Genomic DNA, 25,536 nt, shown 5'->3' with positions numbered 1-25,536 from the left:
CCGCCATTGAAGAGAGGGCATATAAGAAAGGCTATTCTTACACCAATAGTCATGTCTGTACCAGTTGGCTTTATGCTCCTCGCCTACAGGGAGCCTGTGCCCAATGGGTGCACAGTGCTTTGCTTTCTGCAGGATGTAGACAGCACAGTAGGCACAAAGAATTGAGATAGTGGATGGCGGAAATGGTGAGAAGAGCAGACAGGCAGTGTCACAGACAGTAAGTGGTGGAGCAAGAAGCTCCCAAAATGGAAAATAATGCCACCCACCCTGAATAAGATCGTTACATAAATTTGTCAAAACTGGCTTGTTGGAGACTTTCTTAATCAACCAGCTGCAGATTTGGGTTTCCTGATAGTGGAGAGTCCCACCATCTGAATACAATGTCTCAGTGGGACTCCACAATTGAGGAATCGGTTTGTTTTGTTTATCATGCTGGCTGATCGCAAAAAAGCTTGTCATCTATGGTCACCTTTACACAGCACAGCCTTGTATGACAGGACAGAACACCAGATAAAAAATGTTCTGCTGCAATCAATTAACATGTACAAGTCATGTCCCTCCCCCAGCCTGAAAGTGAACCATAAAAAAAAAAAGGAAGGACAAACCAGCAGACTGATGAACTCAGCATGTCCCATTTACCATGCTCCCCACATGAGCATTGCAGCATAATTAAATTGTTCCTGGTTTTGCATCTCCCTCTCCCAGTTTGAGCACAGGGAGCCCAAGAGCCTGCTACCAAATTCGTTTTTTTTAAATATATATATTTTACACACACACACACGGGTTAAAATGTATTTAGTCAGCCACCAATTGTGCAAATTCAGACTGACAGAGACAATCACATTGTCCGTTTTGAAAATAATTTATTTGCAAATTATGGTGGAAAAATAAGAATTTGGTCTCCTACAAACAAACAAGATTTCTGGCTCTCACAGACCTGTATCTTCTTTAAGAGGCTCCTCTGTCTTCCACTCATTACCTGTATTAATGGCACCTGTTTGAACTTGTTATCAGTATAAAAGACACCTGTCCACAACCTCAAACAGTCAGGCCCCGTACACACGACCAGTTTCCTCGGCAGAATTCAGCTTCCGACCGAGTTTCTGGCTGAATTCTGCCGAGAAACCCGGCCGTGTGTACAATTTCGCCGAGGAAGCCGACGAGGAGCTCGACGAGGAAATAGAGAACATGTTCTCTATTTCCTCGTTGTTCTATGGGAGCTCTCGGCCCGCCGAGCTCCTCGGCGGCTTCAGGGCTGAACTGGCCAAGGAACTCGATGTGTTTGGCACGTCGAGTTCCTCGGCCGTGTGTACGGGGCCTCACACTCCAAACTCCAGTATGGTGAAGACCAAAGAGCTGTCGAAGGACACCAGAAACAAAATTGTAGACCTGCACCAGGCTGGGAAGACTGAATCTGCAATAGGCAAGCAGCTTGGTGTGAAGAAATCAGGGAGCAATAATTAGAAAATGGATGACATACAAGACCACTGATAATCTCCCTCGATTCGCTAGAGAGCATTTAGATGATCCAGAAGAGGATTGGAAGAATGTCATATGGTCGGATGAAAACAAAGTAGAACTGTTTGGTAGAAACACAACTCGCCGTGTTTGGAGGAGAGAGAGAGAATGCAGATTTGTAACCAAAGAACACCATACCTACTGTGAAGCATGGGGATGGCAACATCATGCTTTGGGGCCGTTTCTCTGCAGAGGGAACAGGATGACTGATCTGTGTACATGAAAGAATGAATGGGGCCATGTATTGTGACATTTTGAGTGCAAACCTCCTTCCATCAGCAAGGGCATTGAATATGAAACATGGCTGGGTCTTTCAGCATGACAATGATCCCAAAACACACCGCCCGGGGAACGAAGTAGTGGCTTCGTAAGAAGCATTTCAAGGTCCCGGAGTGGCCTAGCCAGTCTCCAGATCTCAATCCCATAGAAAACCTTTGGATGGAGTTGAAAGTCCATGTTGCCCAGTGACAACCCCAAAACATCACTGCTCTAGAGGAGATCAGCAACAGTGTGTGACAACCTTGGGAAAACTTACAGAAACAGTTTGACCTCGGTCATTGCCAACAAAGGATATATAACAAAGTATTGAGATGAACTATTGACCAAATACGGTATGGTATTTTCCACCATAATAGAGAGAGATAGACCCATTTCAGTGGCCAGAATAGTTGTTTTGGCCTCTGAAATGAGTGAATTCCCAAGTGCTTTTCAAAACAGGTTTTTGGTGCATTTTGGATACTACTTTCCCCTGGCATTTAGAAAAGCTGGACAAACACGGTGCATGGTGCTCTCCTGAATGCGCTGGCTATAGAGTTTTTGTTCTGCCTCTGAACGCCACTGTCTCTAAAAGCCTATGAGCAAGATTCAGCAAGAATCGCCTATCTTTAGGCGGGCGTAGCGTATCTCATATACGCTACGCCGCCGTAACTTTGAGAGGCGAGTCCCGTATTCTGAAAGAATTTGCGCCCGAAGTTACGGCGGCGTAGCGTATATGGGCCGGCGTAAGCCCGCCTAATTCAAAATAGGCTGGTAGGGGGCGTGTTGTATGCCAATTAATTGTGACCCCACGTAATTGACGCTTTTAACGAACGGCGCATGCGCCGTCCGTGAAAGTATCCCAGTGCGCATGCTCGAAATCATGCCGCAAATAGTCAATGTTTTTGACGTGAACGTAACTTACGCACAGCCCTATTCGCGTACGACTTACGCAAACAACGTAAAATTCGACGCTGTCCCGACGTCCATACTTAAAGCGGTGGTTCACCCTCAGTGACACGATTTTACCATTGAGACAGGCATTGTAGCGCGAGCTACAGTATGCCTGTCCCGATTTTTTTACCCCCGTACTCACTGTGTACTCGTACATTATAGATTTCGGCTCCCGCGGGGAATGGGCGTGCCTATGGAGAGGGAGGATGATTGACGGCCGGCCCTGGCACGTCACTCTCCCCGAAGACAGCCGGAGTAGGTCTCGGCTCTTCACGGCGCCTGCGCACAGGCTATGCGCAGGCGCCGTGAAGAGCCAAGCCTATTTCGGCTATTTCCGGAGAAGCGTGACGCGCCAGAGCCGGCCGTCAATCATCCTCCGTCTCCATAGGCACGCCCATTCCCCCAGGGGAGTCGGTATCTTCGATGTACGAGTACACGGTGAGTACGGGGATAAAATCGGGACAGGCATACTGTAGCTCGCGCTACAATGCCTGATTTTATGGTAGAAGAAATTTTTTTATTTTTTTTTGGGTTTATAGGGTGAACCCCCGCTTTAACATTGGCTACACCTCATATAGCAGGGGTAACTTTACGCCGGAAAAAGCCTTACGTAAAACAATGCGCCGGGCGCACGTACATTTCTGAATCGGCGTATCTAGCTCATTTGCATATTCTACGCGGAAATCAATGGAAGCGCCACCTAGTGGTCAGCGTAAATATGCACCCTAAGATACGACGGCGTAGGAGACTTACGCCGCTCGTATCTAGGCAACATTGAGGCGTATCTGATTCTATGAATCAGGCGCCGAGATGCGACGGCCCGCATTCGGAGTTACGACGGCCTATATCTGGAGATACGCCGACATAACTCCTTTATGAATCTAGCCCTATGTGTGCATGAACAAAAAAAAGTGGCGCTAACAAATGGGCTAACAAAAAAAAAAACACCGAAAGCCTGGGTGCTGGATACCAGTCTCAGTCAAAAAAGATGCAAGCCACACTCCAAAAACGTAACTCTCCTTTGTGTTTGAGAATTGTCAAAAAAGACTGCATGCAATTTATCCACCTAAAACCAACCTTTGATGAGTTTCACCACTGCTGGCTTGCTCACAGGGATAGAGGAGGCCCCTTAACTTTGTGAGCAAGCCAGCAGTGGTGAAACGCATCAGCGAAAGTTGGTTTTGAGTGCAGATATTATATGCAGTCTTTTTTGACAATTAAACAGAGAAAGGCGTTTTCTTGTGAAAAAAAACAGAGAAAAGGCGTATGTTTAAGGCCTCGTACACACGACAGAGTTTCTCGGCAGAATTCAGCGAGAAACTCGGTCAGAGCCGGATTCTGCCGAGAAACTCTGTCGTGTGTACACTTTCGGCCCGATGGAGCCCCCGAGGAACTCGTCAAGAAAATAGAGAACATGTTCTCTATTTTCTCGTTGTTCTATGGGAGAACTCGGCCCGCCGAGCTCCTCGGCGGCTTCAGGGCTGAACTCGCCAAGGAACTCGATGTGTTTGGCACGTCGAGTTCCTCGGCCGTGTGTACGAGGCCTTAGAGTGTGGTTTACATATTTTAGCAGGTAGATTACAATTAATGCCCAACTTAAACCTCAGTTTAAATCAGCTAAATGCATCCCAGTTCCATCAAAACAAAATTTTATTTTTTTGGTTTACAAAACGTTTTCTATTGTGGTAAAAGAGTAATGACAGAAATTAACATGAGCATAGGGAGGGCTATAACCCCTCACACTGCATCCAGCTCAGTTCGTCAAAAAGCAGTACAAACAGAAAAGGAGGGGTGGGTGCCGTGTCCGTCAATGAACTTCAGAGAAAAGGATTTTACGGCGAGTACAAAAAAAAAAAACTATTTTCTCTTTTGTTCATTGACGGACACAGGACTTTAATCTTGACCTTAGGGGCGTCCCCAAGCAGTGTCAAAACGAGGGGTGGGAACAGCAAAAAAAAAAAAAAAAAAAAAAAAAAAAAAAACCTCCACCCATAACAACCAGAGCTCCTCAACGGAGGAGTTGCAACCTTAAATAGTCGCCTGCAAAACCTTGCGGCAGAAGGAAGCATCTGCAGATGCGCTCACATCAACCTTGTAGAATTTAGTGAAAGTGTGAAAGGACGACCAGGTCGCCGCCTTACACACCTGGGAAACTGACGCTTGATGTCGGAAAGCCCAGGAGGCAACAAATTTCCCTGGTCAAATGTGTCGTGACAGGAAAGGGAGGTGCCCGCCCTTTTAAGGCATAAGCCTGGATCATGATCCGTCTAATCCACCGAGAAATGGTGGCCCTTCTTCGGACCAGCTACCGACACAAACCGTGAATTTGACCTCCGAAACTGAGCCTTAGCAGACAGATACACCCTCAGAGCCCAGACCATGTCCAAGGAATGGAATGCAACTTCTCTAGGATGCGATGGCCAAGGACACAAGGATGGAAGCACAATGTCCTCATTTAAATGAAATGCCAAAAACAACTTTTCGGGAGAAATGAAGGCTGCGGGCGTAGCACCGCCTTATCCTTGTGGAGAATCAAGTAGGGAGACTTGCAAGACAAGTCCTCCAACTCAGAAACCCTCCTGGCAAATGTAATCGCCACTAGAAAGGCTACTTTCTGAGAGAATGTCAATAGGGGGATTTACCTAATGTTCTCTAACGGCGGTTTCTGAAGCACCAGATTTAAATCCCACAGAGGCAGCAGTGGCCGAACCTGGAGAGGCCACATGTCAAACCCCTTGCACAAACGTACCCACCAATGAATGAGCTGCCAGGGGCTGCAAAAAGAAAAAAAAAAAAAGAAAAAGGCAGCCAAGGCAGAAATCTTCCCTTTAATGGTGCTTAAGGCAAGTTTTTGATCCACTCCCAGCTGCAAAAATATCAGGATCCTGGAACCCGAGTATGAACGCCACCCCATCTCCTCACACAGATGTAAACCTTCCACACGCAAGGCCCAAGTCTGAATCAAAGCTTTCCCTAGAAGTCGGTGGGAGGAGGGGGCTTAATTCCCCCCCCCCCCCCCCATGAGGGCTATTGGACACATTCCGCGGACAGACCCATCGCCCGAGCGGTACAGGGTGGCTGTTGGCCACGGTACACTGACACAGACAGCAGTAGCCCGGTCATATGTGTGCCCGGAGCATATAGCTCACCGGCCGCCCCTGGATCAGATTGGGCATGTATTAGCTGGTCCAAAGAAGGGCCTGGCGGTCTCGTCGGCCACCATTTCTCGATGGATTAGACAGATCATGATCCAGGCTTATTCCTTTAAAAGGGCTGTGACGGTATCGGTATGATATCCCCGTCAAAGATTCCCTTCTTCCATAAGAACATCACCCCAATATTCCACTAGGAGGAATATCCCTGAGATCGCCCATTAAGCCACACATTAGTCCAGGCTTACTGCTAGAACAAGACACTTTAATGACACAAAAACTCAGTGGGGTTTCCCATACAGATTATAGGAGACAAGTCGGAGCCGACCATGCAGACACGTTTCTTTAGATAAAGACATCAGTGGAGTTAATTAATACACTGAAGCAATCAGAATAATTAACATACTACTTCTCTAATCATTTAGCCTGATGATACAATACACATCTTTTAAGGGTAAACACAGATCTTCACACAACACAATAGATCAATTAACGTTTGGAATAGTGAGGGGACATTAGCACGTCAATAACCTGTCAGAGGAATGAATCACACATGAAATTCCTTTCTACCTCTACCCATATGGCTAGCAGGGAGCAGTAAACTGAGACATATAGGCAAATGTATCACAAGGGCGGGCGCCTATCTTTCCTGTCACGACACTCGACCAGGGCAATTGGTGCCTCCTGGGCTTTCCGACATCGAGAGTCAGTTTCCCAGGTGTGTAAGGCGGCGACCTGGTCGTCCTTTCATACTTTCACTAAATTTTACAAGGTTGATGTGAGCGCATCTGCGGATGCTTCCTTCGGCCGCAAGGTTTTGCAGGCGGCTATTTAAGGTTGCAACTCCTCCGTTGAGGAGCTCTGGTTGTTATGGGTGGAGTTTTGAAACTGCTTGGGGACGCCCCTAAGGTCAAGATTAAAGTCCTGTGTCCGTCAATGAACAAAAGAGAAAATCGTTTTTTGTACTCACCGTAAAAATCCTTTTCTCTGAAGTTCGTTGACGGACACAGCACCAACCCCTCCTTTTCTGTTTGTACTGCTTTTTGACGAACTGAGCTGCTGGATGCAGTGTGAGGGGTTATAGCCAGTAGGACCGCCCCACCCCAGGCGGTACTGTGCAGTTTTGCTGTTTTTAACATGTTCTGCCTAGTCCTCTCCTGAAGGTGGCGATATAACCCTAAGGTCAAGATTAAAGTGCCGTGTGAGTCAATGAACGAAAGAGAAACTGGTTTAGTAAGCACATCTCTACTCAGAAATGCAATAAGAGATCAAAAATAAAGATCACAAATAATAAAAGTGCATATAACAAGACAATACAATATCTGCATAAATAGGATGGTATGGCATCATATTGAAGACTGTGCAATTTTATTTGTGTAGCAGGTGGAGTTACTTACATATGGCTCAATTCCTACGGGATCTAACATGGTTGGCTGCGCAAGGTAAAGAGGAGTTCTGACCTTACTGGTTACCGAATAGGCAGGCCATGAGTCCCACTTGCAGTCAAAAATGTGCATGGAGTTCATAAGAGTATGGTATATCCTCTCCATTAGTTTAATTGACTCCATTCAGAGAAACGGCTGGGACCATGGAACTGACAGGGATTGCCAGTTGAGAGCTATAGCCCAATGAATAGCACTAAATAGTGTGCGAGTACATTTTTGACAAGGGGGCGGGACCTCCGGGAGATCTGCGAACAGGATACACATCTGATAGGTCAATGTTATAAGTGTACCCGTTATCTGCAACACTTTCAGAGAGGTTTGTTGCCATAGAGCCTGTAGAGCTGTACAGCTCCAAACTATATGAAGGAGTGTACCTCTTTCGCCATATCCCCTAAAGCACGTATCTGGAATAGAAGGGTAGATTCTATGTATTTTAACAGGGGTGTAGTACCATCTGGTGTAAAGTGTTAACTACAGTCTCTTTGATGGCAACAGAATCCATGCATTTGTGCATGTTGGACACCATTTCAAGCCAATCTTCTGCAGAGTGCTCTTGGCCAGTTTCTATCTCCCAGCCCAGCATTGCTGAAGACTTCTGTGGTGTGATGGTCATTGTTGCAACGATAAAGGGTAGAATGGTCCCCCTATCTCTAGACTCCTTGTGACATACGTTTTGGTGTTCTGGCCTCCTCTGTATCCAGAGTATGGATGTAAACATTTATAAAAAAATCAGTTGGGGAATGCATAGGTATGATGGAGGTGTTCAAATGAGCAAAAGAAGGTGCCTTGTAGCAATGAGTCTAAGGTTACTAGGCCATGTGAAAGCCAATTGTCAAATTCCATACCTGCATTGAAAGCGGGGGTGGGAGTTTGAAAGTAGCTTGAACTTTTTTTATATATAAAAAGGTCCAAAAGGTTGAGGGGTCTGGCTCACTATTCCGTTAAGCGGAGCAATATCCAATAGACCATGACCACATGAGGCCAGGTAGGTAAAAAAGGCAGAAAAGCAAAACCTTTCGAATTGAAGCCACTGTATGCAAGTTGGGGGGAGGGGGGGTGCCATTGTGCCAATTGTGTCAGACACGCCGCTAGAAAATGCTTCCATAAGTCCAGACAATCCAGCCCCCCCCCTAGCTTGGGCCCTATACATTAGTGAATGATTCAAATGAGGCTTCTTGCTCTGCCAGATAAATCTGAGCACTGCAGCCTGTATCTACAGTTAATTTTCTAAGGCAGCTATAGCTGGAGAAGAAAAGCATGTTCCCCTTTCACTATGCTCCACACGGGTCAGAGAGGTCAAACATGCTATCTGTTGATTAAGAGCCAAACTCTCCAGCGAGCTTTGCCGATTGCAGAGCTGTAGGGATAACTAAGAAGGGGGCATGTCGGACCTCTGCAGAGAGACGATTGCTTCCCCACAGAAAGCGAGGGTCCCACTCTGCAGTCCCTGGCAGCCAAGAAAGAAAAAAAAAAAAAAAAAAAAAACAGGAAGAAAATTAATGGTTACATAGTGAACACCGTTTGTTTTGATTCACTTGGAATGTATTTAGCCATTTTCTAGGGTTCAATAAGGCTTTAAGCTGGTACTGGTCTAAATATTCTGAATGAAATGCTTGGCAATCTACTTGCATATTTGTTAAGAATCAATAGATGGTACCCAGGGGTCAAGTCCTGGGGAAAAAAGTGTGGGAACTCCCACCCATGATCCACTCCCCCCCACCAAAAAAAAAAAAAAAAATATATGATACGCTCATATGCATAATTACTAAACCGCATTTTTTTTCGATCCACTGTACCTTAGTAATCCTTTATGTTACTGGCCGCTTCCTGTATATGGATTAATCAGGTAGTGTGCGGGTATTCTGTCACTTCCTCGATGCCACAATGTCTCCTGGGAGCTTTTGTCATTGTTCCCAGGAGACATTGAGAAGGTCTGCCACGAGTTATCGTGGGACTTAGAAAGAACTTTAGTTACTAAGGTTCGCCTGCCCCTGACAGTGACTCGAGCTGGGCATTGCCGTTTAGTGAAGGATTGGCTCGGGCGGCTCGGCTGCTCTAGTCCTGCAAAGGGAACGGAGTTCCTGCTGTGAAAAAAGTGCAGGAACTCCGTTCCCACGCGTTCCCGCAGGACTTGAGCCCTGATCATACCTATTATCATCATACTGAAAGTCTTCATTTTAGAATGAGACATTGGAGAGGCAGCAGTCCTGATATGTGGGGCCGGGCCATGCAGTGTATCTAAATCTTTATGGACAGTCTGTGCCTCAAATGTAGTAGTTTAATCCTGTTATATTACCCACTTTTCTCATTTACCTGTTTCTTCATGTCAGCAACTTCAGCGGAAGTTTCATTCCAGAGTTCATAAGGAATGTCCATCACGACTTTCACTCCTTTATGGACAAGGTGATGCAAAGTTTGGAATGTTTCAGACATCCCCTGAGCAAGAAAAAGTGACAAGCAAAGCCCAATTTTCATTAAAAACTGCTCCAAAACCTGGCATAATTGGATTTCGTAGATAAAATAGCATTGTATTACACAGTGTTTTGGGGAGATATATTGTCCTTTTAGGCTCCTATTCAGGATTCACTATTAGTTGGGACAAGTCGGTCCTGTTAACGTTAGGTTTGGTTCACATATATGCAAATTGGATGCATTTTGAACCGCATTAAATATGCGCAACATGTGAATCAGACCGGCTTTCAATGGAGCCGGATCACACATGTCTAAGGCGGGCATAGCCCTTTTTCTGAAAAGGGTCCTGTGCGATTTTTGCTCCATTTGGGTGCAAATGCAAGTAATAATTTGCACCTGAATCGGCAAACAAAACCGCACTAAACTCTGGACTGCAAACCACAGCCGGACATGTGTGAATCCAGCCTTAGACCCTGTCCCAACTACACTCCCTTTAATAGCATCTCAAATGGTGGGCAGCGTTTACATCTTTAAAATACTTGGGAGTTGTGGTTACCACGCAAGTCCTTTACTTGCATGCGAGCAAATGGGTAAAACTTGGAGTAAGCTTCCCCCGACAACAATTGGTAGAGCCAAGCTTGTAAAAATGGTGTGGATGCTGCAACTGCTATACCTTCTCTATAATTGCTTCATATGGAGAAGGTATTTCAGGGACCTTATTTGGAAGTACAGACATCCTAGAACAGTGATGGCGAACCTTGGCACCCCAGATGTTTTGGAACTACATTTCCCATGATGCTCAACTACACTGCAAAGTGCATGCGCATCATGGGAAATGTAGTTCCAAAAACATCTGGGGTGCCAAGGGTTCGCCATCACTGTCCTAGAATATGGCTCTCCACACTGCAATTACCTAGAGATGGAGGAGGGGTAGCGGCGTCTTAATGCTGGATTTTATTTTTTACAACTCAAATCCAACACTGGTATGGTTGGAATAACTTAAGCTTGTGAAACCCCTTTCAGAATGCTGTCCCGTCTCAGTTCCCAGAAATTCCACCTGTCCAATTGATAGTTTCACAATATTTTTATACCAAAACGTACTATACCTACATTCAACTTAAACCATAAAATGTAGGAAACAGTATGAAAGCTCACTATGCACAAAGGCTATACGCAGTATATGCTGATCTGGGATAATCCAGAGTTACCGGAGCTGAGTAAATTAGAGGGATTTGACTTGTGGAAAAAGGCTGGAATTAGATTCCTTTACACGTTACATGACAACGATATATTACCCTATAATAAAATTCACAGAATGGTACCAGCTGCCCAACAAATTTATTTTTCCAATTACGACACGCTTTACAGTCTACCTACCAGTTCAAATATAATCCCTCTGTGGCTTTAACTAAAGCGACCTTCACTTCTGACACCAAGCGGGGACTTAAACAGCTGCCACATACAGTCAATAGCCTAGAAAACGGGAAGACTTTGTGCACTAAAATACCTTAGCAAAGCGATTGCTGCCAGTCCGCTCTTTGTGAAGGGTGTACGCCAACAGTCTTTCACAGAGACCTTCTGTGACGTCAATCAGACGGATATCTCTGCAAACAAGATAAACAGATTTCCAGTTACTTTTGCTGTCAGAGAGGGAAAACTTGGATAACAGAAATCTGTACAGAGAATATTGTGCCGGCGGTCAAACTGCAGCCAACAACGATAAAACAAAAAAAGTCGATTAAAATAGCATAAAAAACAAAAACTTAATGCAAAATGGTTACAGGCAACTTACAATAGAAGTAGAAAAAGAAACAAAAAACAGATGCAACCAGATGTTTTGGGGTGCAGACAAGGCCCTTTCTCAATAACTATTGCTCCAAGGATGCCAATTCCACTTTGTCTGTACTGTATGTTGCTTAGAACAGTTTCCTGCTGTACCATTACATATATACACTAAAGAATTACCAGCAGAAAGCCCAAGCCAGATCCCATTCAGCACTTTGAATGCAACACCTCATGTGCAGATTTTAAATAGTATAGAAACTTATTTTTAGGGGTTTACATATCTATACCTGCAAAAAAAAGCTAACCTGAAGCCATCTAGCAGGACTTAATTTTCGGATTAAAGTTCCACATTAAAGTGGTTGTATACCCTTACGTATACCCAGTGAAGCGACTAGTAATACACAAGTTGTACCTGTTTTTCAGAGGTCTTCTGTTCTCTACGTCCGTATAAAGTCCACGATTTAAAAAACTTGCCTGAGCAATTAGAAAGAAGGGGGAGAGAGAGAGCTGAAATTAAACTCTGCAGAGCTCAGCGATTAGAGATCTGAGAGCTGATTGGAGGGGAGGGACACACAGCTCTGAAAAACAGCACACAAGAACAGAGCTGAGGCTGTGAATCTGCTGGAGGTCCTGCCCTGTCACATTTTTTCTCTTGGTGTCAAGAAAACATGTCAGTTTATGACTGAAGTGACACACGGATAGAGGAAAGAAGCAGCAGACAGAAATGCCACTAGTGCTCCTAATTGAGACAAGTACACACTATAGATACATATTTGAGGTTTACAACCACTTTAATTAGTTCTGACTGCAAGTGCACGCAAAGGAGAGAGGGCATGACTCGATGCCCACAGAGCCTGCACAACTACTGTCTCTTCTGAAATCAACCAGAAACATATGCATTCTTTCCACTAATCTTGGAGCCCTGTGCCTTCTCTGCTGTCTACTGTACTGAAAGGAAAGACTAAGCCCAGCGATCAGCTATTCATGCTTTGTCCAAGAGACTATAGTAGTAACTGGCACATGTTGTTGTGGGGGGCACCCCTCCCCAGTGCGCTAATACTGTAGTCTCTTACCCCTGACTAGGTGGCTGAAAAGAAGAAAAATAAAGAAGTACGGGGCTGCAGAAGGAAAATGGAAAGGTGGCTTCAGTGCCTGCTGCAACTCATAATTTGGGCTTTAGCCTGGGGAGGAGTTACAGCACAGCCAAAGAAATGCCATTTCTTAAAAAATAAAATAAATAAACCACTGCAAGGATCTGAACAGGACCAAGAGCTAGTATGTGCCCCGAGTGCCTTTGGGGATTCAACAATCATTTTCAACTTCTGGCAATAATTCTTTAAGGTTGCCATTCAATGGTTGGATGCCAAGATACATTCAGACAACAGCCAGAAAATCAATGAACGTCTATGGCCACCTATAGAGCTGGACTTTAAAGGCATCCTGGGCTCCAATAATCTATGCCACTTGTTTCACCTACAAATGAATGCTAAACAAAGCCATGAAATAGAAGCACCTTTTCTTAACAAAATGCAACACTGGTCACTACTGAAGTCCTTTGAGGACTTGGAGAACCGACTTTCTGGAAGAGACAGTCAATCAGCGCACACACTCCTTCCATTCAAAAGAAGCTAGACGATCAAAGTCAAAGCATTAGCCATGTTGCAGCAATCTGGAATCCCGTTTTCCCACGAAAGACCAATTTAGGATTTATTTCAAGAACGGATTATAAGAGGAACTTACGAGTCTGTGTATTTGATCTTTTTCTGTTTGCCATCCAGAAATCCATATTGGGCATCAAATACTTCATGTGTCCGAGATGTTTCATCAAAAGAGGATTTCAGTTCAACAGCAACATACTTGCAAACTGCAATAGAAAACATCATGCATCGAGTCATACTGTGAAAGTTACAGTCGGTAGAAGATGATGGTTCCATTCAATATCTTGCGCTGTCACAGTAAACATTAGTTTTACATGAAAGGAAGAGAGCGATATGTCTTTGAGGTCAGTTCAGAAGTAATTTGTATTATTTGTCAAAACAAAGGCTTCCTTAAAGTGCACCTGTTCCCAGACTATGGACATCAATGTTTTTATACATTCTTAGCAAGCAGTAAAAGCTTTAATACAAGCCGTCCCTGACCACTGTAGTTGCATGTACTATGAAGCGATTCATCTTCAAAGATCATAGGTCAAGCTGAATTGGGCTTTCAACTTAAAGCATCTGATGTATGTTTACATCACATGTGTCAAATACAAGGCCTGCGGGCCAAATCCGGTCTGCCAGGCCATTTTATGTGGCCCTCGCACCTCTCCTGCGGCTGTGGCACCTCCTTCATTTCCGCCCCTACCTTGTCTTAGCAGTGGGCATCAGAGAGAGTCCACCCCATTGACGTCAGCTCCAGGCTGTACGTTACAGTGTGGTTCCGGAAGCCCAGGCTATCTTGCTTTATCGCTTCTGCCTCTCGTGTCACAGCTGCGGGCCAGTTCTCCCTCCCCCTAGAGGTGAAGGACTCTACAGGATGCCCATTATACTGACTGAGATGCTCATTTGATCTTCTACAGTGTTTTTAACCACTTTTTATAAATAAATACTCCTTAAATTGATACTATGGTTTTTTTTTTTTTTTATAAACATATCGTACTTACCTCCACTGTGCATTCGTTTTGCACAGAGTGGCCCCGAACGTCCTCTTCTGGGGTCCCACAGCGGCTGTCTCGGCTTCTCCCCGCAAGAGCTAACCCCCTCTGGGAAGGTCTCTCCCGAGGGGGTTACCTTGCAGGCAGCGCTCCCGTGTTATACACTCGGCGTGTATTGCCGCCTAGTGTATGTCTCGGCCCCGCTCCCCGCATCATTGGATTTGATTGACAGCAACGGGAGCCAATGGCTGCGCTGCTATCAATCTCTCCATGGTTGATTGCTCCTCATTGGATAGAATGGCGTGGGGTCGCGCCCTCGGAAATTCGGGGCTCAGGCAAGTAAAACAGGGGCCGGACACAGCAAGGCGTTTTATCACCTTAATGCATAGGATGCAAGGTTTACAACCCGTTTAATACTACACTTAGAAACACCTTCTGTTTTTGACTTTCATAATGCTGATGTGGCCCATAATGAAATTGAGTTTGACCCTGTCATGGACCTTGGAGTAATGGAGTGGTTACTGAGCTATATTGACACATTTCCATTATGTGATAAGCCTGTTTAAAGCCTTTGTGATTATCAGGTGTGGGTGTCTTCTGTCGGAGACAGCCCGTCTGAAGATGTATGTGTTTATGCTAAGGGACTTTGTATTGTTCTAAAGGTCAGAAGCCTGTCAGCTGTATTGAATTAGCATTCTATTGTCTAAAGCAATGTAACCAGAGGTAGTAATTAAGTAGACCGTGTTATTGTGTACATTGATTACCCCCTGGGGCTTCTGTCTCAATACACAAGTCTTTCTATCCAAGCTATTGGACCAATCCCTGTTGACAATTTCAAGTCCTCATTTGCATGGTCAAGGAGGACTTGAGTGAAGACTGGATATACTTTACAATTGACCAATAGGAAAGCAGTTGTTGGGAGTGGGATGTTCCAAAATTCTGTATAAAAGTGTGCTGTGTACTTGAAAATAAAGAGTCCTGTTGGAACTTACATACAGCCTGCCTGGTGTTTGTTCTTAATGGGTCCGAATGGCACATAGCTGTAATTCGGATCCCGGAACCTTGGATGACTGGACCATCAGATGTTGCAATCTGCAAGCTGACTCACTGGTAGCAGAGGAGTGTCGGGAGAGCAGAACCGGGCGAGCAAAGGATCTCGTCACATTGGTTGGCAGCGGTGGGATTTGCTCTCCAGTTACTGGGACAACTCCAAACCACCACCATGAATGACCAGCTATGCAGCCTGGAGGAGAACCATGCTAAAAGACTTGCTTGAGAGCCGTGGAGGGACCGGTGGGAAGAACAAGGCCACCCTGATCATTGCGCTAGCCGAGATGGATCAGAGGGATGGTGATGCAGGACCCCGGTCAGTTGAAGACTTGTTCCAGCAGCGAGTTCAACAGCGGTTGGCGTTATATGGTGCTAACCCATCAGAGACCGCCATTAGAGACATCCAGCTGCAGGAACAGATAGAACGAGATCGGCAACAGAGAGAACGAGAGCGGCAACATGAGCTGAGAATTGCAGAAATACGGAGATCAGTGACAACGCCTAAAGAAGCAGCACCAAATGAAAGAAGAGGAGAGGTACAGATACCAGTAACCATGGAAGAGGAATTCAGAAGGAGGTTGCGAGAGAAGCAGATACAGCACAGAGGACCAGTATCAGAGGAGGTCCTGCTTGGATGGTCTGATTCGATCCGCTGCGAACTCTGGAAAGAAGCGCTAGCCCGCGAGCAGCGACACCAGGGAAAAGCTCTCCCCTCCATCCATGTAAGGTACTGGTCACAGTATGAAGTAAGAATGCTGTTATTAGGGGAACAACAGAAACAGGAGTGGACAGCAGAGTTAAGCAGGCTGATCCGGGCAGAGATGCGGTTGGACGAGAGCTACAGAGCCCTCCGGTGGTATGTAGTCCAAGAGTGCCCGTGGTCAGCGGATGACAGCCCCACGGAAGGCTTTGACTATGATGGCCTGGGATTGTTGTATTGGAGGATGTCCAGGGATCCCAACTTTGGGAGCGATCGAGAGTGGGGTTGGGAGGAAATAATGGAGCACAGAGAGCGAAGACTGAATGTCCCGGAAGTGCACTGGTTACAGGAAGATTTGGAATTCCTGGCCGCTCAAGAATGGGAACTGGAAATCACCTACAAACAGCTGCTAGACTCCGCTCAGCAGCAGGGTGAGGTTCCCTTTACCTGGGACTATGAGCAAATATCAGCTGACAGTGATGAAATCCTGGCTGATGAATCAGCAGTGGAAAATCGGGAGCTTGCCATTCCCAAAGCTGAAGTGCTGACTGCAGGGCCGAGCTCTGCTAACCTCTGCTCAGTACCCATAGCATCTTCTGGGTTCCATGGACAGGAGATGGTGAACCTCTATCCCCAGACACCAGTTGTAGAGACAGGGGATTTGATAGACTTTTCTGCTGAGGAAGAACAACCTGGGGAGGCTCCAGCAGAAGAGCTGGTATCAGGGCCAAACTTCACTGTGCTCTGCCCAGCACAAAGGGCAGTATTTATGGAGTTACAAGGAACTTCCCCATCTGAAGCGCTGGTCACCGGACAGAGGGATCAAGACCTCTGCCCCACCCCTGTGGCAGTTCCGGAGGCTCAGGGTGAGAAGATGGCGATCACTCCCCAGCCACAGATTACAGAATGTATGGACTGTTCAGAGGATGTTATGGATTATGCACCCCCAACAGAAGTGCTGGCAACAGGGCAGAATGCTAGCCATCTCTGCACAGCACCGGGACCAACTGTGGAGTTCCAGGGAGCCGGGGCGGTTGGCCCCCCTCCCCAGCAACAAGCTAAGGTAGTAAAGCTGTTACTCCCAGCTGAATCACTGGCAGCAGGGCAGGATGCTACTGGCGGCTGCACCCCACTACAGCTTGAGCGGATATCAGTGGATGGGACTGTGGTCTCCACTCACAGCAACCCAGCAGAACAGCTGGCAACAGAGCAGAGTGCCCCGGGCCTCTGCTCTCAACTAACAGAAGAGGGGGTGCCTGTGGTAGTGGATGGGACTCCGATCTCCACTGACACAACCCCAGAAAATGGTGCGGCACTGAGACAGGAGGATGTCGGCTTTGCTTTGCAAGCACCAGGGGATTTTCACCTAGCATCAGTGGATGGAACTTCAGTCTCCACGGGTGTACCCCAGGAATGGTGGCCAGTTGGCCCAGATCCCCAACAGCATGATGAACTGAGCCCAGCCACCCTGTCTTCTCTCCAGCGGCTGAAAGGACTCCAGGGAGAAGGGCCAGTCCAGGCCTCTCCCCAGCGGCAGGCGTGTTCTCTGAGAGAGGCAGAGATTGGCTGGGTGAGTAATGCTCTGTTTGGGACAAGTTATCTGGGGTACTGGGTGGGTACCGGAATTGGGGTCTCTCCCAGTGTTAGTCTCCTGCCAAAGGGGGAGATGTGTGACAGACCTAGCCGGGACAGGGGCTTTTGGAGAGGACTGAATGTGAGCCTCTTGCCGTCCGATTATGGGCCAGGACCTCAAAACAGGAAGGCAGATGGGTCATCCCAGCAGACAGTCCTGGAACTTTAAGACTACTTTTCCAACATCCTCGAGTTGACCCGTTTGGGTCCCACTGCGGCTGTTGGACTGTTTCCCAGGGGAAGTAATGTCATGGACCTTGGAGTAATGGAGTGGTTACTGAGCTATATTGAGACATTTCCATTATGTGATAAGCCTGTTTAAAGCCTTTGTGATTATCAGGTCTGGGTGTCTTCTGTCGGAGACAGCCCATCTGAAGATGTATGTGTTTATTAGGGTTGTCCCGATACCACTTTTTTAGGACCGAGTACAAGTACCGATACTTTTTTCAAGTACTCGCCGATACCGAATACCGATACTTTTTTTAAATGTGTCCCCAAATGCAGCCATGTCCCCCACATATGCAGCCATGTCCCTCTAGCCATGTCCCTCACATATGCAGCCATGTCCCTCTAGCCATGTCCCTCACATATGCAGCCATGTCCCTCACATATGCAGCCATGTCCCTCTAGCCATGTCCCTCACATATGCAGCCATGTCCCTCTAGCCATGTCCCTCACATATGCAGCCATGTCCCTCACATATGCAGCAATGTCTCTCACATATGCAGCAATGTCCCTCTAGCCATGTCCCTCACATATGCAGCAATGTCCCTCGATGCGGCAGCGGCGGGGGGGAAGTATTCTATTTAGGTATCGGGGGTATTTGCACGAGTACGAGTACTCCCGCAAATACTCGGTATCGGTCCCGATACCGATACTGGTATCGGTATCTGGACAACCCAAGTGTTTATGCTAAGGGACTTTGTATTGTTCTAAAGGTCAGAAGCCTGTTAGCTGTATTGAATTAGTATTCTATTGTCTAAAGCAATGTAACCTCTCAGAGGTAGTAATTAAGTAGACCGGGTTATTGTGTACATTGATTACCCCCTGGGGCTTCTGTCTCAATACACAAGTCTTTCTATCCAAGCTATTGGACCAATCCCTGTTGACAATTTCAAGTCCTCATTTGCATGGTCAAGGAGGACTTGAGTGAAGACTGGATATACTTTACAATTGACCAATAGGAAAGCGGTTGTTGGGAGTGGGATGTTCCAAAATTCTGTATAAAAGTGTGCCGTGTACTTGAAAATAAAGAGTCCTGTTGGAACTTACATACAGCCTGCCTGGTGTTTGTTCTTAATGGGTCCGAATGGCACATAGCTGTAATTCGGATCCCGGAACCTTGGATGACTGGACCATCAGATGTTGCAATCTGCAAGCTGACTCACTGGTAGCAGAGGAGTGTCGGGAGAGCAGAACCGGGCGAGCAAAGGATCTCGTCACAGACCCCCCCCCCCCCTGGTTTACATTAAAAGCCTGGCAGGTTGCCAAGTTCCAGATGCCACCGAAAACCAGCAGGGCAAAACAAGATTTTAGTAAATTGTTGTGAACTTTGAGGGCTTGTTAACACCAGAATACGGTGTTGGAAACCCGCGTTCTGTGCACTATCCCCGCACTGCGTTCAAAACGCACTGCAGCAGATGTCAATATTAAGTTAATGACACCCCAAATGCAGGTTGCAACCACAGTGCGTTTGTCTGCACTGTATCGATTAGTACAGAAGTACCATGCAATCTGGTTGCAGTGCGCTTCCAAAAGTAGTGTATATACTACTGTTGGTGCAGTGCAATTTTAGACCAATCAAAATGATTCCCAGTGTGAACGAGCCCTGAAGATAAATTTCTTAACATCTCACTCAACAGTCCATTTGTTCAGAATGAAAGCATGAAGGAAGGACTGATGAGTATATCATATGTGCATCAATCCATTGAAGAATGTATTGAGAAGCCATGCTTAAAGACCCCGCAATTACACATTTATAAGGAAATGTGAGCCATATCCCCCCCCCTGGAATCCTATTCTGGCTCATTCCTTGTTCCAACACCCTGTCAAAAAGAGAACCAGACGATGCACGAGGCTGCGAAACACGTCGGGTACCCCACTGCTGACACTTTTTGACTGATCAGCATATATTTCAACGTGTAAATGTGTTCCTACCTACATAAATACAGCTCGTTTAACAGTATTACCCCATGTGCCCGTTTTCTCTTTCCTCTTCTGGTTATCCTACATTTGACTTCATGTTCTGACCACCGTTGGGTCAGGCCATACATACATCCAATCATCCTCCCCTTGACAACCTCGTTTGGAGATCGTTTGCAAACTGCAGCAATATTCGGTGCAATCACATCCACATTATGTCCGATTGACCCTCTCAAACATATGTTCCTTAGGGTTCAATCCCTCCGGTAAGCCTCTCTTCAGTTGGTGACGGCTTTTCTTTCCATTTTTAGTTTCTCGTTTCGGAATCGTTTGGAGCACCATTACTTTACACGTTTTTGGACTTTCATTCACTTTTGAGAGACTATGTTCACACATAATATTGACTCATTCATTTGAGATTTTTTATATATATATCTCATTTATTTAGTGCATTCATTCTTGTCTGCACCTTAGCGCTACATTTGTTTGTTTTGTATGTTTTTCCATCCACTTGTTCACTGGTTTTGTAGCTGCTTACCACTTATAGACAGCGCGGGATTATTTTGCTTTTTGTTTCCAAAAAGAGAACCGTGCACAGGTGAATCTATGCAAGGACTTGAATATGTAATCTTAAATTATGATTTTAAAAGCAAAACTGCACAAAGACTTGCATTTCGTCCCCGATTTTGCTTTACATTTGCTGACATTTACACTGAAATAGCATTCCTCTCATTCTGTCCCAATTCTGAATTTGAGCTATTCTTATCCATGGTCAGTCTATGTCCTGCAGCTTAACCACCTCAATACCAGGCACTTTCCCCCCTTCCTGACCAAGCCATTTTTCAGCTTCCAGCGCTGTCACAATTTGAATGACAATTGCGCGGTCATGCTACACTTTACCTAAATAAAATGTTAATAATTTTTTCCCCACAAATAGAGCCTTCTATTGGTGGTATTTGATCACCTCTGCAGTCCCCCCCCCCCCCCCCCCCGCTATAAACAAAAGACGAGCGATAAAAAATATCCCCAAAAATATATATTAAAAAAAAAAAAAAAAAAAAAAAAAAAAAAAAAATGTTTCTCAGTTTTGGCCGATACGTATTCTTGTACATTTTATTTTTTACCAAAAATATCACAATAAGCGTATATTGATTGGTTTGCGCAAAAGTTATATCGGCTACAAAATAGGGAGAAGATTTATAGCATTTTTTTTGTTTTGTTTTTACTAGCAATGGAGGCAATCAGTGCTTTTTAATCGTGACTGCGATATTGCGGCGGACACACCAGACACTTTTGACACTATTTTGGGAGCATTCACATTTATAAAGCGAACAGTGCTATAAATATGCACGGATTACAGTGTAAATGTGACTGGCAGGGAAGGTGTTAACACTAGGGGGCGATCAAGGGGTTAAATGTGCACCTTAGTGAGTGATTCTAACTGTAGAGGGAGGGGACTGACTGGGGGAGGGGACAATCTGTGTCCCTAGGTACAAGGGACACACCATCGGTCTCCTCTCCCTGACAGGACGATCCATGGTCCTGCTCAGTTACTGGGCAATCGCGGGTGCATGGCGGAACATCGCGGCTGCCGGGCACGCGCATCGGGTTCCCAGTAAAGCGAGAACCCGCACGCGCACCCCCTAGTGGCTCTGCAAGGCGAGGACGTCATATGATGTCCTCTCAGAACAGGAGCACTATCGTGCCGCCGTCAATTGACGGCGGTTGGTAGTAAAGTGGTTAAAGGATATGTTCACTTTAAAAAATAAATAAATGAATAAATAAAATAAATAAAATAAATAAATGCATATATTTTTGAAGGTAAAAAAATAAAATAAAAAAGTGCATTATTTGTTTCTTATTGCAGGAGCCTGTAAAGCATTGCACCAGAGATCAGCAGATCGCTGGTGCCATGCAGGTCTCCTGCAGAGCTGTCAGTGTATCAGCTTTCTCGTACAAGGAAGCCAACACATTCTGACTGGAAGACTTAAAGTTATTGTAAAGTATGTTATACTTACCTGCTCTGTTGCAGTGGATTTGAACAGAGCAGCCCAGATCCTTCTTTTCTCGGGTCCCTGGCTGGAGCTCCTGACCCCTCTCTCTTGTCTCAGCTGACCCCGTAGACGAGTCACAGCTCCGTGTCCATTCAGACACGAAGCCCTGACCTGGTCCCACCCCTTCTCTCCACTGATTGGCTAGCTGACTTTGAGAGGAGGGGCAGCCAATGGTGCTGCTGCTGTGTCTCAGCCAATTAGGTGGGAGAATCTCGGACAGCTGAGACACCTCAGGTAAGTGTTAGGGGGGCTACTACACACAGAAGGCTTTTTATCTTAATGCAGAGAATGCATGAAGAAAAAACCTTTTGCCTTTACAACTCCTTTAATGAGCTACTACAGCACTTACCGTGCCAGTTCATTGAAAACTACAAGCTGACAGACGCAAAGGCTGCCGGACCTTGTAGTTTTCCATTTTCAAAAGATGGCCATGTCTTTTTTCGAATTGTGGCAGCAGACATAGGGAGGGGATCCTCGGTCTGCTGTCACAACAATCACTGTTCTCCCAGCAGGGATGGCTCCGTGGGAGGGATTCCCCTATCAATACTGACTGTGTTGATGGGGAAATAATACCTGTGGTGGCAGGAAAGAAAAGTGCATCATCTATGGCCTGCCTTACCGACCTAGTCTTAACTGCTACTTAGCTTCTTTTTTTGTTTGTTTTTTGTGGCAATAAAGGCTACAATGCTGCTAGTTCTAAACTGACAATTCAGTATACTAACATTTATCACAGGTATGCATACCTTCACATTTACTGGGCAAATTGACCCAATCAGTATCTACCGCACCACCCAGTCCAACTTGTAACGGAAGAAGAACAAGCAGGAACCACATGTTTGATGGCTGCAAGAAAGCAAGGCAGTATAGAAAATCGAATTAGTAATCAGGTACAACACAAAAACACAAGCTGACCATGCCTATGCCATTTTCTAGGACATCTCACTTAATACCAAGAAGACTACGGATGCAATAGAAGAAGTCCTATGAATTACTTTAGGCGCTCCAACCAGAAGTACCTACCAAAACAAGGATGGGAGAGGGTGTTGAAAGTCCACTTTAAAATTCTAAATGGTCTCATATCAGGGGTCTCCAAACGTTCAAAGCAAAGGACCAGTTTACAGTCCTTCAAGCTTCGGGGGGGGGGGGGAATTCAATAGGAATAAATAATACCTCAGGCTTAGTGGTCAATGGGAGTAAATAAATTACGTAGTGCAGGGCTCGACAAATCCCGGGCGCCAGGTCGCCATGGCGACTTGAATTGGAAGGGGGGCAAAAAAAATAAAAAAAAAAAAAAATAATGTTTTATTTTTTTGGTGAGCTGGGGCCATCTGGTGGTAAGCCGTTGGTATTACAAGTTAAGCATTACAAGTTAAACAGCAATTCTAATGTTGTTTTTCACTATTTTCACTGCCATCTTCTTCCCTCTAATTAGAACCCCCAAACATTATATATATTTTTTATCCTAACACCCTAGAGAATAAAATGGCGATCGTTGCAATACTTTCTGTCACGCCGTATTTGCGCAGCGGTCTTACAAGCGCACTTTTTTTGCGAAAAAATTACACTTTTTTTTAATTAAAAAATAAGACAACAGTAAAGTTATCCCCATTTTTTTTTTAATATTATGAAAGATAATGTTACGCCGAGTAAATTCATACCCAACATGTCACGCTTCAAAATTGCGTCCGCTCGTGGAATGCCGACAAACTTTTACCCTTTAAAATCTCCATAGGCGACGTTTAAAAAAAATCTACAGGTTGCATGTTTTGAGTTACAGAGAAGGTTTAGGGCTAGAATTATTGCTCTCGCTCTACCAATCGCGGTGATACCTCACATGTGTGGTTTGAACACCGTTTACATATGCGGGCGCTGCTCACGTATGTGTTCGCTTCTGCGCGCAAGCTCGTCGGGACGGGGCGCGTTTTCTGGCTCCTAAGTTTTTTACCTGGCTCCTAGATTCCAAGCAAATTTGTCAACCCCTGACGTAGTGCCTGTAGTCGGTAGAAGGATCAGTGCCCAAACGTTGGTGCCAATTAAAAGAAATAGCGACCCATGGCTGGCAGGAACAACAACCCATCACTGGCATGAGCAGGAGGAATAGCGACCCATTATTGGCGTCAGCGAGAGGAACAGCGACCTGTCGCTGGTGTAGGCCAGGAGGGAAAAGCGACCCGTCGCTGGCGTGGACAGGGAGGGGCAGCGGCCTGTCGCCGGCAGGAGGGACAGCGGCCCATCAATGGCGCCGGCAGGAGAAACAGCGGCCCATCAATGGCGCCGGCAGGAGAAACAGCGGCCCATCAATGGCGCCGGCAGGAGAAACAGCGGCCCATCAATGGCGCCGGTGTCTTGTTACATTCGGCTCTCCATGACAGATTGCTCCGGAAGTGACATTCCATCGCCGCCATCTTGCTACACCCCACACCATTGCACAGTAATGATAGAGTAAGAAGGGGGCAAGCAGACATCTTGTTACACCCACCAGAGTTTTCACAGTTGTTTTCAACACAAAACGGAGCTTATATGCTTAAATACAGTGTTTGGAGATCCGACGGACTGTTTACATGTTACATTTTTAAAGCAGCAGCAAACCTGCTGACCTTACATGGTTGCTAATGTGACACAACACCTCCGATTTTCACATGTAAACAGTCCGTCGGATTTACAAACACTGTATTGAAGCATATAAGCTCAGTTTTGTGTTGAAAATAACTGTGAAATCTAAAACCCCCGATGGGTGTAACAAGATGTCCGCTTGCCCCCTTCACACGCTATCATTACTGTGCAATGGTGTGGAGTGTAGCAAGATGGCAGCGCGGAAACGTCACTTCCAGAGCAATCTATGATGGGGAGCGGAATCTGACACTACGCCGGCAGGAGGTACAGCGCCCCACCACTGGCGCCGGCAGGAGGAACAGCGCCCCACCACTGGCGCCGGCAGGAGGTACAGCGGCCCACCACTGGCGCCGGCAGGAGGTACAGCGGCCCACCACTGGCGCCGGCAGGAGGTACAGCGGCCCACCACTGGCGCCGGCAGGAGGAACAGCGGCCCAAGGGCCAGATAAGGCTAGCACAGAGCCACATCTGTGCAGTTTGCAGACCAATAACAGATTTTCCAGGATATAATGGAAGGCAATGGTGTCTGACACCTAGAATATTGCTATAAATCCCCATCCAGTGTATATCAGTGCTCACACTGCCCGTCTATAGGGTCAGTCATACAGATGAAGACATCAGACATGTAAACAGCAAACCATAGAGATGGAATCTCCACCACCTGACAACACACAGACAGACTGGCCGGGAAGACACACAAAGCCGATCACCAGGTAACAAGTCACAACATCACATCTTATCATCTCACCGTTCCAGATCCTCTCCGATAACTTCCTCTTTTCAGCCGTCATGTGACTTGGCAGTCCAATTACAAGCTGATAAGTCTCATCCAATGGCAGCCTCCAACGTACAGCATCAGGCTCTTCTTTTACAGACCAGCGACTGGGAGCCAAGAATTTCTAGAATGTCCTTAGTTCCTGTGGGGAGAGACGCTGGGCGGCCATTTTATTGTAGCCCAACACAGCTAGACAATACATTTCCACCTCTTGTGACAACGTTTTCATGAAGGTTTCTCCGTATAAATGAACACCATATAATTATAGCAACTATACCACAAAAGAATACAGAAAGTAAAATAGTTTTATTTTTTCCTTTAGCTCCATCATGAGATACCGATTGCAACTTCAAAATAATACAATATAATAAAATAATAATTTAATAAAATTGTAACAGAATATAATACAATAAT

At 45.9% G+C, this 25,536-nt stretch overlaps 1 protein-coding gene across 4 annotated transcripts in view; it reads right to left on the bottom strand.

The window, feature by feature from the left end:
* LOC120909139 (protein canopy homolog 3-like) overlaps positions 1 to 25,268 on the bottom strand; it is a 30,488-nt gene extending 5,220 nt beyond the window's left edge. For 2 of the 4 annotated variants that reach the window (XM_040320816.1, XM_040320815.1), the window contains exons 1-5: positions 24,986 to 25,089; positions 22,478 to 22,577; positions 13,262 to 13,385; positions 11,244 to 11,340; positions 9,638 to 9,760 (exon numbers count right to left, since the gene is read on the bottom strand). In XM_040320816.1, the coding sequence (XP_040176750.1) occupies positions 9,638 to 9,760; positions 11,244 to 11,340; positions 13,262 to 13,385; positions 22,478 to 22,577; positions 24,986 to 24,988 (447 nt within the window). In that variant the 5' untranslated portion in view covers positions 24,989 to 25,089. The other 2 variants (XM_040320817.1, XM_040320820.1) reach the window with 2 other exon arrangements.
* Positions 25,269 to 25,536: the final 268 nt, after the last annotated feature.

Source organism: Rana temporaria, chromosome 8, assembly GCF_905171775.1.
Source record: "Rana temporaria chromosome 8, aRanTem1.1, whole genome shotgun sequence".
Lineage (NCBI taxonomy): Eukaryota > Metazoa > Chordata > Amphibia > Anura > Ranidae > Rana > Rana temporaria.
This window is presented reverse-complemented; position numbering and strand designations above follow the sequence as displayed.